Genomic DNA, 15,561 nt, shown 5'->3' with positions numbered 1-15,561 from the left:
GAATGTTTAAGCTTTTAGGTTGTAAATTAATGCAACATAAAAAACCTTAAGCCAAGCCTTCTTCAAATGGCATAGACGGCACAGTGTATGAGGTGGGCAGTAGAGACAAATTTCTGGCAATACTTAAAGGATATCGTCATATTGGGGTGTGGAAAAGTGCTTTGAAACTAAATGTAGATTTTCCCCTCAACCCAAAACTCATGTACGCAACTGCAGACGAATTTCCATTTTTTTTTTTAAATTGCAACAAATTCAGACTATTCTGACAAGCATAAGTGGCAAATTTGACATCTTAACTGAGAAGTTGTGCAGTTATCAAACCTTATCAAATTTATGTCAAAATCTATCGCCATGAATAATAGCAAAGCTTATTAGTAATCAAGCTGTTTTACATTACATCTCATGAAACTTACGATTCCAAACAAAATAGAGCTCCAAATACCGAGAGCATTCCATTTGTATTCATCGAATCATTGGGACAGCACACAGTCATACATTCATCTTAAGCGGGCTGGCAGAATGCCATCCGTATAACGCAGGACCATATCCGTTCCATTCCCACAACCTTTTCTGTCTCGATAAAGTGAAACACCCAGACAGTATTAATTCCCTGGCATGGATGTTAAAGAACACGTGACTAGAGCTGATTCAATTAATATAATGTAAATAAATCGTCCCTCTGGGATATCACCCCCCTACCGAATAGAAGAGCTCTCATTATTATATCCAGCAACAGGTGCTCGCGATACGGCGACGAGGTGGCAACAGATGTTGTCTGTGTGATTATAATTTATTACGCCAGCGTTTTTATTGTCTGTACCACTAATGAATCATATCTGTGCTAAGTAAATTCGACCGTACAAACCGGTATAAATTATTATAATTCTTTTCCCCGTGGACAATATCGTTTCAGGAGGGATAATCGCGTGTGTCAGTCTAATTTTATCAGTTTAGAAATTCCAAGCTGGGAGAAAATCTAAAAAATGTCAAGGTCGAAAACTTTAAGAAATGAAACAAAAACAGTTTTTTTTTTATGAACGGCAAAAATATTTAACAGAAATGCAAAGTTATAAATGCCCCATCACAATGAGGATACCAGTAATTATTTTGCAAACAATTATTGACAACAAGTCACTCTTTGTAACCACGTCAGGTTAACAGAGAATAAAAAAATAGCTCGCTCTGTACAAAGCGGCTTCCGTTTCTTAATTTTGAAGAATATGTTGCATGAATTCAGAATTACCGGTCCACATCACGGAAATAAATCACTAAATTGGGTGTATTCACGGCGTTTATGTATGTCCAATGTATTTTGGTCACTGAAAATATAGTTTCTGTCATGTATACAGCACCTGTGCAACGTTGGTGTAGAATCTGCCGGGCTATAGTGCGCAAATATCCAAATAACCTTTTGTTGTTCTGCACGGTCGCGTAAAATTTGCTCCTTTATAGTGTGAGGCTAAAGCAAGTCTATCCCAGATGGTACCATCATGATTAGAAACCATTGAATGACTTAACACAATTGTGCGTTGTTGGCATTAGCGAATTGTACACGATGCTGGTGGTGTTTTCTGTTAGGCAGTACGGTACTTCTCTCGACTAGTGTGAGGCTGCACGGCGCTGAATTGAATTCGTGTTGACATTAGCGAATTGTACACGATGCTGGTGGTGTTTTCTGCTAGGCAGTACGGTACTTCTCTCGACTAGTGTGAGGCTGCACGGCGCTGAATTGAATTCGTGTCGCAAGTGATTTTATAGCCATAATTTTTCCTGGACGCTCCAGGCATATACTACCGGTCCATCTTTGTAAGCCGTACTCCGGTCGTGTCTTTGATTTTATTCCACTCACATATTTTTGGAAAGTGTTTCATGTTGCATCCTTGGAAACTCCGTGATTCTAATATTTAATGTCGAAGGATAGTGCTTCAATTGATGTGTTGTCTCCAGCTGTGACAAAAGGTACGTATCATTCAATGGTAGATTTGAATGGATAGCTAACTGATTTAAAATGAGTTTGCTTCCATACTGCATGTAAGGTGTGTCTAAGGGCTACAGCAGTGTGCTCGTTATCCATGCATAAAGGAAGCTGGTTCACAAACCTTATTATTTCCTCAGTGCTGATTTTAAAAATTGGTGCCGTTTCTCATTAGTTACTAATACAAGCATATTATCTTTTATTATTATATTATCTATTATTATCTTTTATAACAAAAACGAACGAAGATTGTATATAGGTGTAAACCAACCCATGTCTAATTGTTTTCCTGAAGATACTCACCATTGGTCCCGAAAATTCTCGATAAACGAAATTTATCATTTACAAATATAATAGCACATTTCCACAGAGAATCTTCCAGTTGTACATAATAGAGATTGTATAAGAACAAAGTGTACCTACAGCCTAGTGGCACGATCCATCTTTATCACATATCTTATCACATATGACCACTGTTTAATCTTTTATTTCTATTCATTCGAATTAATATACATTTTGTTGAGCTTTGGGTGATCGAGTCATCATAAACTCCTGGGTTATAACCATTTGCAAAAGCGTTGCAATGCGAGCCAGGGGGTGCCCCCTCCTAGAAAAGAAAAGTAAAACAGAATAAAGAAAAGAAAAGAAAAAAGGCCAAAACAAGGAGAACAGGCCCAAGTGTCGCTGACACCTCAAATAAATCAATTCCTTCATTTTACAGTGGTCATTCAGTCGTGCTTAAAGGTAATGCTAGGTATGAAAACGTATTACAAAGGCGACTTCCTACGCTCGAGTGGCAATTTCTGCTGCAAATATACGTATCGTGTGAAGAATTAGTCCGGTTGTGTGAAAACACTGTGATTATCAAAGAGATTCAACAAAGACAGATCTACTTGATCGGCATAATGTCAACAACGGGAGAAAATAACTGAATTAGACATTTGACGAAATTAAGGCACTTGTCCAGAAAGGCACCATTTTCTTCTCTTTTGGGATTGAAAAGAAACATTAGTGAGAAGAAACTAGAAAGACAATTTAACGTATTCAGTGGGACAGGGTTCGTTCGTAGAACCATTCATACGTGGACATGCGCGGGCTGTTTTATCATATTTCTTCAATGGGAACAAAATTTTGGCACATCAAATTCAACATGACCTAAAAGAAGGTTTAGTGGAAAAGTTTCAAATAGGACACGGGACACTAAGACAGGAGAAAAACTGAGAAGCGATGAGAGGAATAAAGAAAATGTTGACCATGATATCTATATTTTTGCTCAGCTGTGTTAAGCTGGAACAAGACTCCGTACTAATGTCAACAAAATGTACCTTAGATTCTCTTTATATTCTTCTTGAATGAAATGTATTGATTCCAATTAAAGAATAATTGAAATAAATGAATTTGCTGAGACAATCCTGTGTTCTGTTTGGCAATATGTGGCCAGTTTTAAATTCTCAAGAGCGCAGTCTATATCCTCACATTTTTAACATGAGCAAATCATATTAAGTTATAAAATAACTTCAAATGCACGTACTATGCGCGCTGGGCAAAGAAGTTGCTAATTTTATCGTTCTGTAATAAGATAATTATTCTATTTAAAACTGGATTAAAATTTTTGCAATAGATAACTTTTGAAATTGAGTAATGAAGTGAACTTACAAGTTGCATGAAGGAATTAGTATTTCTTACATTCATTGTCATTTGTTGTCCTACGTTCTTGGTCATCCTTCAAATGGAATCTCCTTAAAAGAGTGTTTACAAACCCAAAAAGTAACTGTTTGCAGGACTGAACTGTACAAACACAAAGAAAATACCATCTGGTTTCTACAATGAGGTGCAGAATATTACAGAAATATCATGCCGGTGCAGTAGTTTCTATAGCACCTGTGAAAAGGGAATTTCCAAGATTGTTCTTATGGATGCGGCAATCTTTTACTATCTTTGATCTATTTAGTCCAAAGATTCCTCATTGGATTCCAGGATGTCCAATTTCCACCTCCGAGGTACCGGACTGGAGGACCATAGCCTCCTCAATGAGGATCAGGTCGTCGTGAAAAAGAACCTCCAGAAAGCCTCAAGAGGACGACTGAGGGTCAGCTCCTGCAGGTGCTGGGCTATAGCGGCTTTCCTCGCGGCTCTCTGGCTAGCTTTCTTCGGCCTCTGGCTCTACTGGAACTACTTCAGAGACGGCGGGGGTGCAGTGGTCAAGACCGTCGGCCACAACGTGAATGCGAGTCTAATCGTGTTGCCGCAGTCGCTGGCCGACAAGACGGGGGCTTACTGCTTAGATGGAAGCCCACCGTCCTACTATTTCCGCAATGGTAAGTGTGCGAAAAGAAAATGCCTTTTTAATATGTAACCGTTTGCTCTCATTAGGTAAACACGAGGAGAAGCCTTAATTAGCATCGCCCCCTGCGAATGTCTAACGTGTGTGAAATAATGTTACCAGACGTAGTACAGTACAGCGTAGATACTCTACTGGCTTTTGCATTGTTTGCAGTCAATCCGAATTGTATCAAATCAAGAGAAGTGACAACTTTTGATGAGTTTTATGTTTCTGTGAATGGTACAATACATTAACTCTGAACGTTGTAAACTTACCATGCCCTTGAAACATGTCCGCTGTGGTTTTTTTGCTGTTCTTTAAATCAGAAAGCAGATTTCCTGTTTTGAGACATTCTATTGATTTTCATTTTTGTAATACCCAGAAACTCATTCCTTCAAAACTATCAAAAATAGTGCGTCTTGACGTTTCAAACTGAGCAAGTTCTTCTGTTAGAGCGCCCTCTGTTAGCAGCCCCAGATAATTAATGTGTGTTGCAACATGGCAGCCATCTGATAGTGGTGTGTGGAAATTGACATTTTTTCAACTGCATAATTAATGTGTCTTGCCTATCAATAAGGATTTTTAATAAATTTTCCTCCGTTTAACAACAACTTGATCTTATTGTTTGATATTTTCCGGGGCATTGTTTCAGCTGCACAAAATATATTGAAAAGACGGTGATTTTACATAATAGGCCCCTACATCTGAACATTCAAATGAATCATTAGCAGAAATCAGTAAACTGCCCGTCTATGCAGTCGCTAACTCACAATAGCATGGTCCCGTATAGTTTGTAAAGAATTTTAAATTCATAAGGTCCTATTCTAGTGTACGTTAATCAAACGTAAATAGCAAATGGCTGAAATGAAAGACTAACTCATGAAGTATTTTTACCAAAGTTTGTCATAAATATTTACAAACACCAATTGTACATACTGCCTCCAAAAATCGCACTAAAGGGGTCATGTGGTATGCTCATCTCAAGACACTGAGGCTGAACAACTCACTGAGTTCCAAAGCCAGTTTTCGTTGAAGTAAACCTTTGAGTTGTAATTTTGCAAATAAAGTCGATTTGGGGCCGTGCTTCGAAGTTTAGAGCGTAAAAATTTTCAGATGGTGACTAAATTTACAGTATACGTCCATGGGTCATTTTTTTTGCATTGGGATTTGCAATTTATAATTTTGACTGTGTTGACATGCTATTTGTAAGTAGAGGTACATGTGTGAGAGCCTTCTAAATTCACTTGAACTGCTTGACTTAACGTTAGCCAATTGCTTCTACAGTGGACTGAGGTAGGATCTTACTAACACACTACGCCGATATGCTAGACGGCCGCCTATAGTTCACGCCTAGCTGCACAGTATTACATACTGCGCCTGCGCGTGACCACGTACACAACGGGGCATTTTATAAATTTCTGGTAAATGCGTTGGTCACAAGTATTACTGTCTTTTTCCACTTAAAGATAAACTTCCCGCCTAGTTATTTTTGATAATGTATAGCAATGTCAGTGTTTGATTATCTATTTGACTCAACAGCGTCCTCACAAGAGCACCACTACTCCTGGATCATCCATCTACTTGGTGGTTCTTGGTGCTACAACAACACGGCATGCGCTCACCGAAGCACTACTGACCTGGGGTCATCGCGCTTGCTTAAACCAACAAAAACATTCGGCGGCATCCTCTCTGCAAACTTTACAGTCAATCCAGACTTCTTCGACTGGAACTTGGTAGTCGTGAACTATTGTGATGGAGCATCATTTTCTGGTATTTAATCATTTACCGTATCTCAGGAAAAAAATACCCTTTAAAAAAATATATTAAGAATACTCTAACCCAAAATAGAAGTCAATTGGATAGCTCTAATGAAGGAATTTCAAAACCCTGTGATAATGGCAGAAAAAAATCGAGGTTTACGTTTGGAAGTACACAACGTTTAAGTTTCTTCGGAAACAATGCACGAAACACAAGTATGGGCATAGGGGGGCAAAGGAGGCATTTGCCCTATCAAAAATAATTAAAAAGATGAACTAAGAAATTGACGTACGACTTCAAGAACACCTGACCGGTGCTCTGCCAACTGAGCTTTCCAGCCCTACGTTGGCAGCCCTTCCCATTTGTCAGTATCTTTGTTTAGGGCACTGCTCAGAAGCCGTAAAACTTTAAACATCATTTGGCCAGGGATCACCCCCAAAATACACGGTGCAACCTGGGAAGTGGCGAAAAGGGATCACTCGAGGAGGATGAGGCTTTTTTAAACACAAACCATGAAACAAGCTATGTAGGGAAACTGACTAAGTGCTTACTAATCAATTAAACCCTGTTTCACACACAAAAAAGTTAATTACAAGAAATACCCCATGAAGAGTTTATCGATTAATTTTCTTAATTACATTTATTTGTATCACGTTGCAAGGTATTTTTATTTAGCACGGCGACGCGTTTGAACCCCAGCATATTTTTCAGTTTAGATAATCAGTTAATGTGCTAATTGGGGTACATGTTCCTACGGAGGAAGCATACACTCTGCTCTGTTTTGCTTTCTACAGTTCTGTTTAGCATTTCTTAAGTAGCGAAGCACATGTATTTTATTGCTACCCAAAGGTACCCGTGGTGATCCAGTTAGTTACAACAATACGAAAATATACTATCGAGGCGCCAGGGTGTTAGATGCAGTTGTCAACTATTTACTCCAGTCAGCAGGGTTGGAGCAAGCGAAGAGAATTCTGTTGAGTGGTGAATCTGGTGAGTGGGGAGAACAGGGTGGAAAATAGATAATATCGTCATGAAGAAAATATATTAATGATTAACAACTATAAGGAGTTCCAAACGTTTCTTTGAAAAGAGCAAACTCTTTTCAAAACTCTACTGGTTTACTGCTCCATAATGAACATCAACAGCATGGGTAAAAGTATACCGGAGTAATACAAGACCTCATTCGGCCATATCTCCTCGCAAAATTCTAAAAAATGCCGTGCCTATGAAAGATCTCTTACTTCTTGGTGGACACTGTGAACAGTTACATGTATATTTTATTGCAGCTCACTTTACAGGTAGTCGGCAGAAATGTTTGGTATTCGACGACTTGAAATCTCCAGTTCGTAATTTACTTGCACCACTCTTGTGTGTTTGTGTATGTAGGGTACTTTTTAGCCATGAGTGGTTATTTTGACGACAAACTCATTGATCCAATCTTCTTAACCTTCTGCCTAGCTGGAGCACTTGCCGTGTATCTCCATGCTGATCACATCAGCAGCATGGTTCCAGACGAAGCCTCATTCAAGGCTCTCGCAGACGGGGGATTCTTCGTTGATGAAATGGACATTAGTGGTGACAGGCAATGGGAGACCGCCATGAAAGACATGTACCAAATGCAGCATGTTCAAGGTGAGATCAGATTTGGTTAGCATACTGAAGGAATTACCCGTTTTGAACATTAATTGACGTTTATACATGAAGTCATCGAATACGGCGTCATATCAGCAATTAAAATACAAACAACACCCTAAGTTTATTACATACCTAAGGGGACTGTAATTGATAATTACAATAAATGTTAATATATAGCTTCAGCACAATAACGGTCTGCAAATGTCTCTTGAAAGGGCAAGTGCACATTCTAACTGAGTTTCGCGCAATGTGACGTTTTTTGAGAACTTTCGTTTGAGTGTAAGCAAACTTGATTTGATATAGGTTTACATTAATAAGCCTGAATTCTTTCTATTGTTTTTTTGTTTTTGTTTGTTTGTTTGTTTTTTTTCTATAGGGGGTCTTGATGAAGACTGCCTTTTGGCTAAGGGGTCTAGCAACAAATGGGAGTGTTTCTTCCCACAGTATGCCTACCCATACGTCACCACGCCCATATTCGTCATCAACGCCGTCTACGACAGGTGGGTGCAGAGGGACATCCTAGGTCTTTATTGCCACCCAGAAGAATGCGACGAGGCCCTTGGGGTGCTTCAGCAGCACAGGCAGCTATTTCTACAGCGGACCGACCAGGTGAATCGATACCTCAAGGACGGCATGTTCCTCACCTCCTGCTACGCCCACTGCCAGGCCGTTTCTGACTTGCCTTGGATGACGTACGCAGTGGCTGGAAGAACAGTAAGGAAGGCCTTTGCCGACTGGTACTTTGAGAGGAAGACGCCTGCTGAGGCCCGGGACGTAGACTGCACCAGTTACAATTGTAACCCAACATGCAGCAACACTTGGGAGTTGAATCGGTCGGCTTGAAGGAGTACGAGCCCGTAAGGGGACAAGGTGTTACTATCATTTCGAGCGAGGCCGGATTCAAATCAGATAAAGTCGCTTTTTTGGCTTACACATGAACAAGGCAGGGGGTGTTATAATATCTCAGCCCCTAAAACTGATGATCTTTCTTAATTTCCCGTTTTATTCCGTCTTCCCCTCTCCTGCCTTACTGTCTCCGGACGTTGGAGACTCCAAATCAGTTTGAGTGGCAGTTTTGCTTTAAGAGAATGCATTATTGGAAGCTGGAGATGAGTCACATCGAAGCACCACATACAAAGCCAATGCTGACCTTTGGAGAGGTTCTTTGTGAGGCAAGTTTTTTTTTAATGTCAGTTTGTTTACTTTGTTTTTGTGTTACCACTTGACGAATATCTGTCAGGTCTAAATGGAATGGTGTGAACAAATCCTCGAGCCGTTGAATACATTGTTGGAGACTTTTTTAATTGTAATGTAAAGTGAGTTCAAGAGGGTAAAAGTTTCAGAATTTTGTTTGAATTGGCCGCTTTTACGTAAATATTGTGAAGAAAAACATACAAAAAGATCTACAGAGGATAGACGAAAGCACAAAATCAAGTATTGTCTTCAACCTCAAAATATTTAAAATCGCAAATCTTCTCAATGTGAATTTAGCGTGGAGTCATATTTCGTCGATTCCTTAAGGTGATTCAAATTTGTGGACACTCTATTTGTAGAGAATGTTTACACCGTGGAAAACGTGACTTTAAAAAAATAATAGTATACATTGTAAAAAGAAAATAATCAATAACTGTCAAAAAAAGTAAAAGTGTGTTTATCTGTATTCCAGTTGGCAGCGCACAATCTTGCCAGAAGAACTGTAAGTTTTACTAAAAACGTTTTCTTGCAAAAGTACTTGGGTTTTCTTACAATAGATATTTTGTAAATGTTAAAAACATAAGAAATGTTACCCTAATGTTTCACTAATTTTCCGTTCATTGTTAAAATTTGATGAATGTAATCACTGCCATACAACTTGTTTCTGGTATTGGTGACGGCAATAGCATTCAATTGTTTGCATGTTTGATGTTGGGAAAATGTTGCTTGTGTACTGTTCTTCTTGTGAAAAAAATAAAACACGAGAATCTACTGCATACCCACGTCACCAGCTTCGTCGTAAGACATATTGGGTAGCCACAGTATAACGGCAAAGGGGGATATCACAAGAACTGTAGATAATTTGGATACTCAGGATTTTCTGATGTAGGGGGCCGGCTGCTTGCCGTGCAGGCGACCCTCTGGGCCCCCATCCCTTAGCAACAAGCCTGCTGTGGCACAACGGTAGAGTATTTAGCGAAATGAAGGGTAGATTTTATACTCTTACTTAGGCCCATTGTTGCAAACTGCTTTGGTGAAGCGCGCCCTCTCTGGCCAGATTGCTAGCAGCGCCCGCGCCACCTTTTTCCCAACATGTTAGGAGGTGGATTGGCTGGTGAGTCTCATGCGGTTTTTTGTTTGTCTGTAATGATGACATTTTACAATTGTAAACGTACCTTAAAATCACTTACTTATCAATGACACCAAATGTAAGCATTTTTCCATTCAACACTTTTTAAATGGGGTTGCAATCGGCGGAGTGTCGGAAATAGACGGAGTTCCATTTCGTTTTTCCCCTAACGCTATCCGTGTACACGTATAGTTATCAGCGGATTCCGGTAACTAATATCTTGTCCTATTGCTTTTCTTTTTCCCTCGATTTAGACTGGTTAGAGGGATGAAACTACATGTAATATGTAATCTTCTATAAGTTTATTCACCGACCGAGCTGACATGTTATGTACAGCAAGCAACACCATGACCACAAAATAAAGTTTAGGCCTACTTGAACACTGCAACCAACGAATATTGGCCTCAATATTCAACACCTATCTTCCATCAGCATCAGCAAGTGTGATTAAGAGCGTCTGTTTAACTAGATGCCGTTTTGCAGAGCTCTAATCCGTTCTATTGGAGAAAAAATACATGTACACTTGGTGAGGTTTTTTTTCCAAGTTCGCCTAGCAAATACCTACGTGACGTCACAGCAATGCTTTGGCGTTCACTTTGGTGCCGAGTACTGGAGCAACTCAGTTTGCTTTGTCTGCTAATAGCCGATAAATGTTAAACGCACATATGCAAACAATATATAGCAGCACGTGTATTGTCAGTGAACTGCCTGGGTCGTCATGACTGCATTGTAGCGGGGAAGAAAAGGGGAAAAAACACATCCACCTTGGATGTCTGTTAAAAATTCCTGAGATTTTGATCAAACAATGACCGCCACAGGGATGGGGCTGCTCTCCGTCCCGTATCTTGCTTCATATATTAGATCCAGGCAAGAATGGTTAAACAAAAACGGGTTTGTACACGCCTGAATGAGGCTTCCCTGGAATGCCAGGTTTCTCAGGATTAGTGTTTCTCTGGGTGACTCCCACATTAAATGTGTTTGCACAGTCTCAAAATTGGTCCGTTGAATGAAGATTACATGTAGTCTCAGATATACTGGCTGTATAACATTTTATTAATTAAACACACAAAAGGGCTGTTCATACCACTGCAGTCTACCTGGCGACCGCAGGGCTAAGTAGTTTAAAAAAAAAGAAGATAATGTAAACCAGTGGCAGGCGGTATGCATTGAGCAGGGCATAAAGTGTTTTTGGCTGCCCTGTATCAGTAAACTGAACTTTGCGCAAGAACGGCTTGACAGAGTCAAAATGATTGAAAGACAATTATAATTTTCAAAAGAGAGAGGAAGCGGGAGAAGGCTCCGGGAAATTTTCCCCCCTATTCTTTTCTGGTTAATGAAATGGTAATTTTGGTTATAATGGACTGAAAAATGATCAAGAGATATTGTCAGAGCCAGTGATATAATTCGCTGTGGAAAATTGTATTCCATATCAAGTCGTTTCATGTCAAATTGCTTATTTCCTTTTTTTAAAAATTAATAGGCCTCGACGTGCGTCATGGTTGTGCCACTCGTTATCGACAGACCTATCGATGTGTAAAAAAGAATAATTGCAATTGTGGTCAAACAATTTCCTTTATTGCGTAGGTAGGAAATCAAAGCAAGAGGCCGGCAGATGATACATTGCCGGTCGCAGTTGTGACTGAGATGAGGATACGGTCGGAATGACATAGGTATTCACCCATCCCTCTAACAAAACTCGAGACTGGCTCGGCTTTCTCCTAAGGAATCTGTCTCTCCGAAACCGAAGATACCCTAGAAGCTGGGTCCAGGGAACATAATTGCAAAATAGTAGTATTAATATTATTAAATCGTATTAACATGGTAGTAAACAAAAATATATATATATTTCTGCACATCAAAATACTGCGGTTTACCATTGCCATCAGTCTTTTACCAGTGAAGAACTTAGTCTTTCATGATTATAGTTGAATCTTCGCATCGAAATTAAGAAAGTTGTTTTCTCTAGGTCAGAATAAAGAACACCAAATAATTATTCGTATAGTTGCAATATTAAAACCAGTGTAATGAGTTCCCAAGTGTCCTGAAGTGTGTTTCTTCACTTCCAAATCTCCGATTTCTCACCGCGCCTATATCATATTCCTATACATTCTGAAGCGAGCTAACTGAGAACCACACAACTGAAAGTTTAACTCGACGGAGCCTAAATTTGTGAACAGTGTATTACCGGGGGGGGTGAATCATGACATAGAACTGAAGAGTCAGGACGTGTACAAAGATTGCACAAATTTGTTTTATATCTCAAAGTTTCTGGGACTGTATAAAATGCTTATTATTTAGCAGAAATGAGTTTGAGTGCAAAAATAGAAGCAAGCCTTTGACGTTTTATGAATCGCACAAGTTTGAGAAAACACGAGGCCATCATCCGGTATCGACCAAACTGATGACAGCCGCATATGGCAAAGCACTTTCTGGCCATTATAAATTATCTGATAAGGTACTATTAGTTATTTTATGTGACAATGAACGCAACTCTCAACTTTACAACGTACAAGGTACAGCTGCTGGCAAAACATTGCCTGCTTGGCGATTAATGATGCTCCTCTTGGGGAAACCGTGAATCACGTGATTCTTCAACGCCTTTTGATTAGTCCTTATGCTGGGGATGTGCTGCTCCATGATACTGCAAATAATGGCATGCGTCTTGTCAAGATCTGCTCGAGGTGTTTAGAAACGCCAACCTTTCCTCCCTGTAAAAAGATCAAGGGTGTCTCCCGACCTGCCGTGCCAATCACTGGTAATGACCTTTATTTCCAATTATATAATACAGCAGCTTTCTCTGAGAGTATTTCAAAACGAGACGTCAACGATGAGGAGGGCAGTCAGACTGATATGCCATTCCCCGACACACAAAAGAAGTTTGATTTTTAAATGTACCGTCCAAGATCTCTGTAGCCTAGATGATAAAGTCTTCTGGCCTATCCACTCCATTCAGAGCGTGGACAGTGACACAGTGTTTCCTTTCAAGGGCAAGTGGCAGCCCTGGTAGCCTTTTAAGATCATTCAGACGTAAGAGAAATGAGAAGAGAGTGGTAAATTTACACTCTTTATGGTTTTAGTTTAATATTTGGATTTTGTGACCTGGTGGTCTGGTGCATTGACGTAGCGCCTGCAGGCAATGCTGCAGGGGCGGGATGGAGGATCTGTGATCGTGCTCCCATCCTCGCTGATTTGTTATCATCTATTCATGGAAGATCACAGGTGGCGTTGTTTTGGAGTATCTTATCTGAGACTTTCTTGGAAGTGAGCAAGCGTAAGGAAGATCGAGGTTCGTTTCCTGGGAAAGAGGTTTTTTTTGCCTCTCGCAAGACAAATGATTGAGGAAAGTCCAACATCGATGACACGATTTGGATGCGTGCTTGCAAGCATGTTAGCACACAACCACTTACAATCTAGTCGACCACAAGTTAGATCAAAAGTTGGGTCAAACGTATACAAGTGTTCCTAAAAGTGAAAAGGAAACAGACCGATTGCGTCTGCTAAGTCACGTGACCTATAGTTGGTCTAAACATCAGCAAACATAGCGTCCTCCCATAGCAAAGTGTGTCATAAGTGTCATTTAATACCAAAAACACAGCCGACGGTAGGTAGACTACTCCTACAATCATTTCAGCCAAACTCACTTTGCTGTTCACCAGTCAAAATGACAGAGAGCTAGAGACGTGAACCTCACAAGCCCCACTGAGAATCATTGAGCTTATGTGTAACTTGCTATTCACTGGACTGTACAGTCCAACCATGGTCGACCATACTGCCAAGATTGCAAAGCCTTTGCAGTCACATATGTGTAACAGCCTCGCGTGGTCAATCTGCTGTGGTTAGGATTGATCTTGGAAGCATCTACAGCATGCAAAAAAAACAGCAATACACTACATTATTCAATGCAGACCATTCATCAATTTTTACTTTACAAAGGAGGAACGCTGTGTGTTCCATTGACATCAACAGCACCTCCTGGTCCAATTCAACGAGAAAAATGTATTTCAACGATTCAAATAAAATGCCACCCGATGAATCCTTGTTCAATCTCACAACACGTTAAACACAGTAGTCAGTCAGTGGAATTAGTTAATGTCACATTTTAAAATTGGCTAGTTGGGTAAGAGTTTAGTTTCATATCTTTTTTCCCCTCGCCAATGTACATGTATATATACTCGGAGTTTATAAATGCTTCGGTGAAGGGCAAAAGGATATATAAACATATCTCCGCCGCCAAAAATACATTTCACAGGAAGATATTGACTGATAGAGCTGATGCGGTTTGGGTGATGCCAGCATTGTTTAGAGATCATGGCAAACACACGTGCAAGTCGAGGACCTTGAAATCCGAAGAGGGTCAAGGTACTTGTCAAATAAAGAAGTTTATTAAACAATAAAATGCCTGTACCATTGAAAGCATACAATTAGGGTTGAAGAACATGCCACTGGATATAATATATAAATGGTAGCTTTCCAGGAATGAGTTGGTCATCGACCATGCAGAAAAAGTCATCGCTTAGAAAACTGTATAAGAGGAAGAGTCTTCCCTGATAACGATGTTGAGTCCATCAGCGACACTTCTCAGCCGTCTGTGCGCTTTATAAATACCACTCTCTTTACAATTAATTCATTCATCTAAGAAAAGCTATGACCATTTGACATTAAAAAATAGTATTGTCATTTCTGCCAAATAGCATTAAATCCATTAAAAAAATATTGATTGTCCACGCAGAATAGATATTTTGGTCAATCGGAGAAAATTCATGCCTTAAATTCAGCAAACTACAGGTCAAGCTCTTATTTCAAGAATTTGATTTTTGGACTCCTTATCACAAAAATACGGCAGCAGAAAGAAATTTTGAGTTACTATCTCACAGCGGCGAGAAAATAACTCGCTGCGCGAGCTAGCTAAAACTAGCTCAACTCGCTGTATATTTAGACTCAGTTTACATACCAGACCCAATGATTCCGACTACTCTTCTAATCAAGGGTCCTGTATCAACCAACATCCACGTAACCACCACTCCTTCAGATCACCAGGAACATCGAACTATTCTGCGCTTATCCTGTCCATTCAGTTTAACGTCAACATCTTTCTTTAATGCTCCTCAAAATTGGAAAAAAATTGTTACAAAGATTAAAACGAATGAAATTGGTATCCAAATGAGTAAAGGGAGAAGAAAAGACCATTCGGATGGTAACAGTAATATTTGAGCATTTCCAGCCTTGTCTGTACCGAGTTAAGTAACAACTCGCCGCAGCGAGATAAATAACTCGCCGCAGCGCGATTAATAACTCGCCGCAGCGAGATAAATAACTCGCCGCAGCGCGATTAATAACTCGCCGCAGCGAGATAAATAATTCGCCGCGGCAAGATAGTGTCTCAAAAAAATATAAGTGGCCCTTATACGCTTCCGTAGAGAAATTTGAATTTAAAAAAGAAAAAATGAAACCAGTGGTGATCTGCTACCTCTGCCTTACGATATCCAATATGTAACCGGTGTATAGAGTGTATAATTAGGCCTTCCTCTCATTACGTCTTATGTAACA

At 39.9% G+C, this 15,561-nt stretch overlaps 1 protein-coding gene across 2 annotated transcripts; it reads left to right on the top strand.

Annotated features, from left to right (window-relative positions):
• Window positions 1-1,476: 1,476 nt before the first annotated feature.
• On the top strand, window positions 1,477-9,661 carry LOC110990003 (uncharacterized). Of its 2 annotated transcripts, none has more exons than XM_022254754.2 (6): window positions 1,477-1,959; window positions 3,953-4,293; window positions 5,838-6,068; window positions 6,906-7,046; window positions 7,515-7,688; window positions 8,068-9,661. In XM_022254754.2, the coding sequence occupies exons 2-6, from the start codon at window positions 3,954-3,956 to the stop codon at window positions 8,532-8,534; spliced, it is 1,353 nt and encodes a 450-aa protein (XP_022110446.2). In that variant the 5' UTR covers window positions 1,477-1,959; window position 3,953; the 3' UTR covers window positions 8,535-9,661. The 2 variants fall into 2 exon arrangements, with proteins under 2 accessions (XP_022110446.2, XP_022110445.2); XM_022254753.2 differs by having other exon boundaries at window positions 3,927-4,293.
• The last annotated feature ends 5,900 nt before the right edge of the window (window positions 9,662-15,561 follow it).

Source organism: Acanthaster planci, linkage group LG21 (assembly GCF_054643075.1).
Source record: "Acanthaster planci isolate LZ-2023a linkage group LG21, COTS_SCS, whole genome shotgun sequence".
NCBI lineage: Eukaryota > Metazoa > Echinodermata > Asteroidea > Valvatida > Acanthasteridae > Acanthaster > Acanthaster planci.
This window is presented reverse-complemented; position numbering and strand designations above follow the sequence as displayed.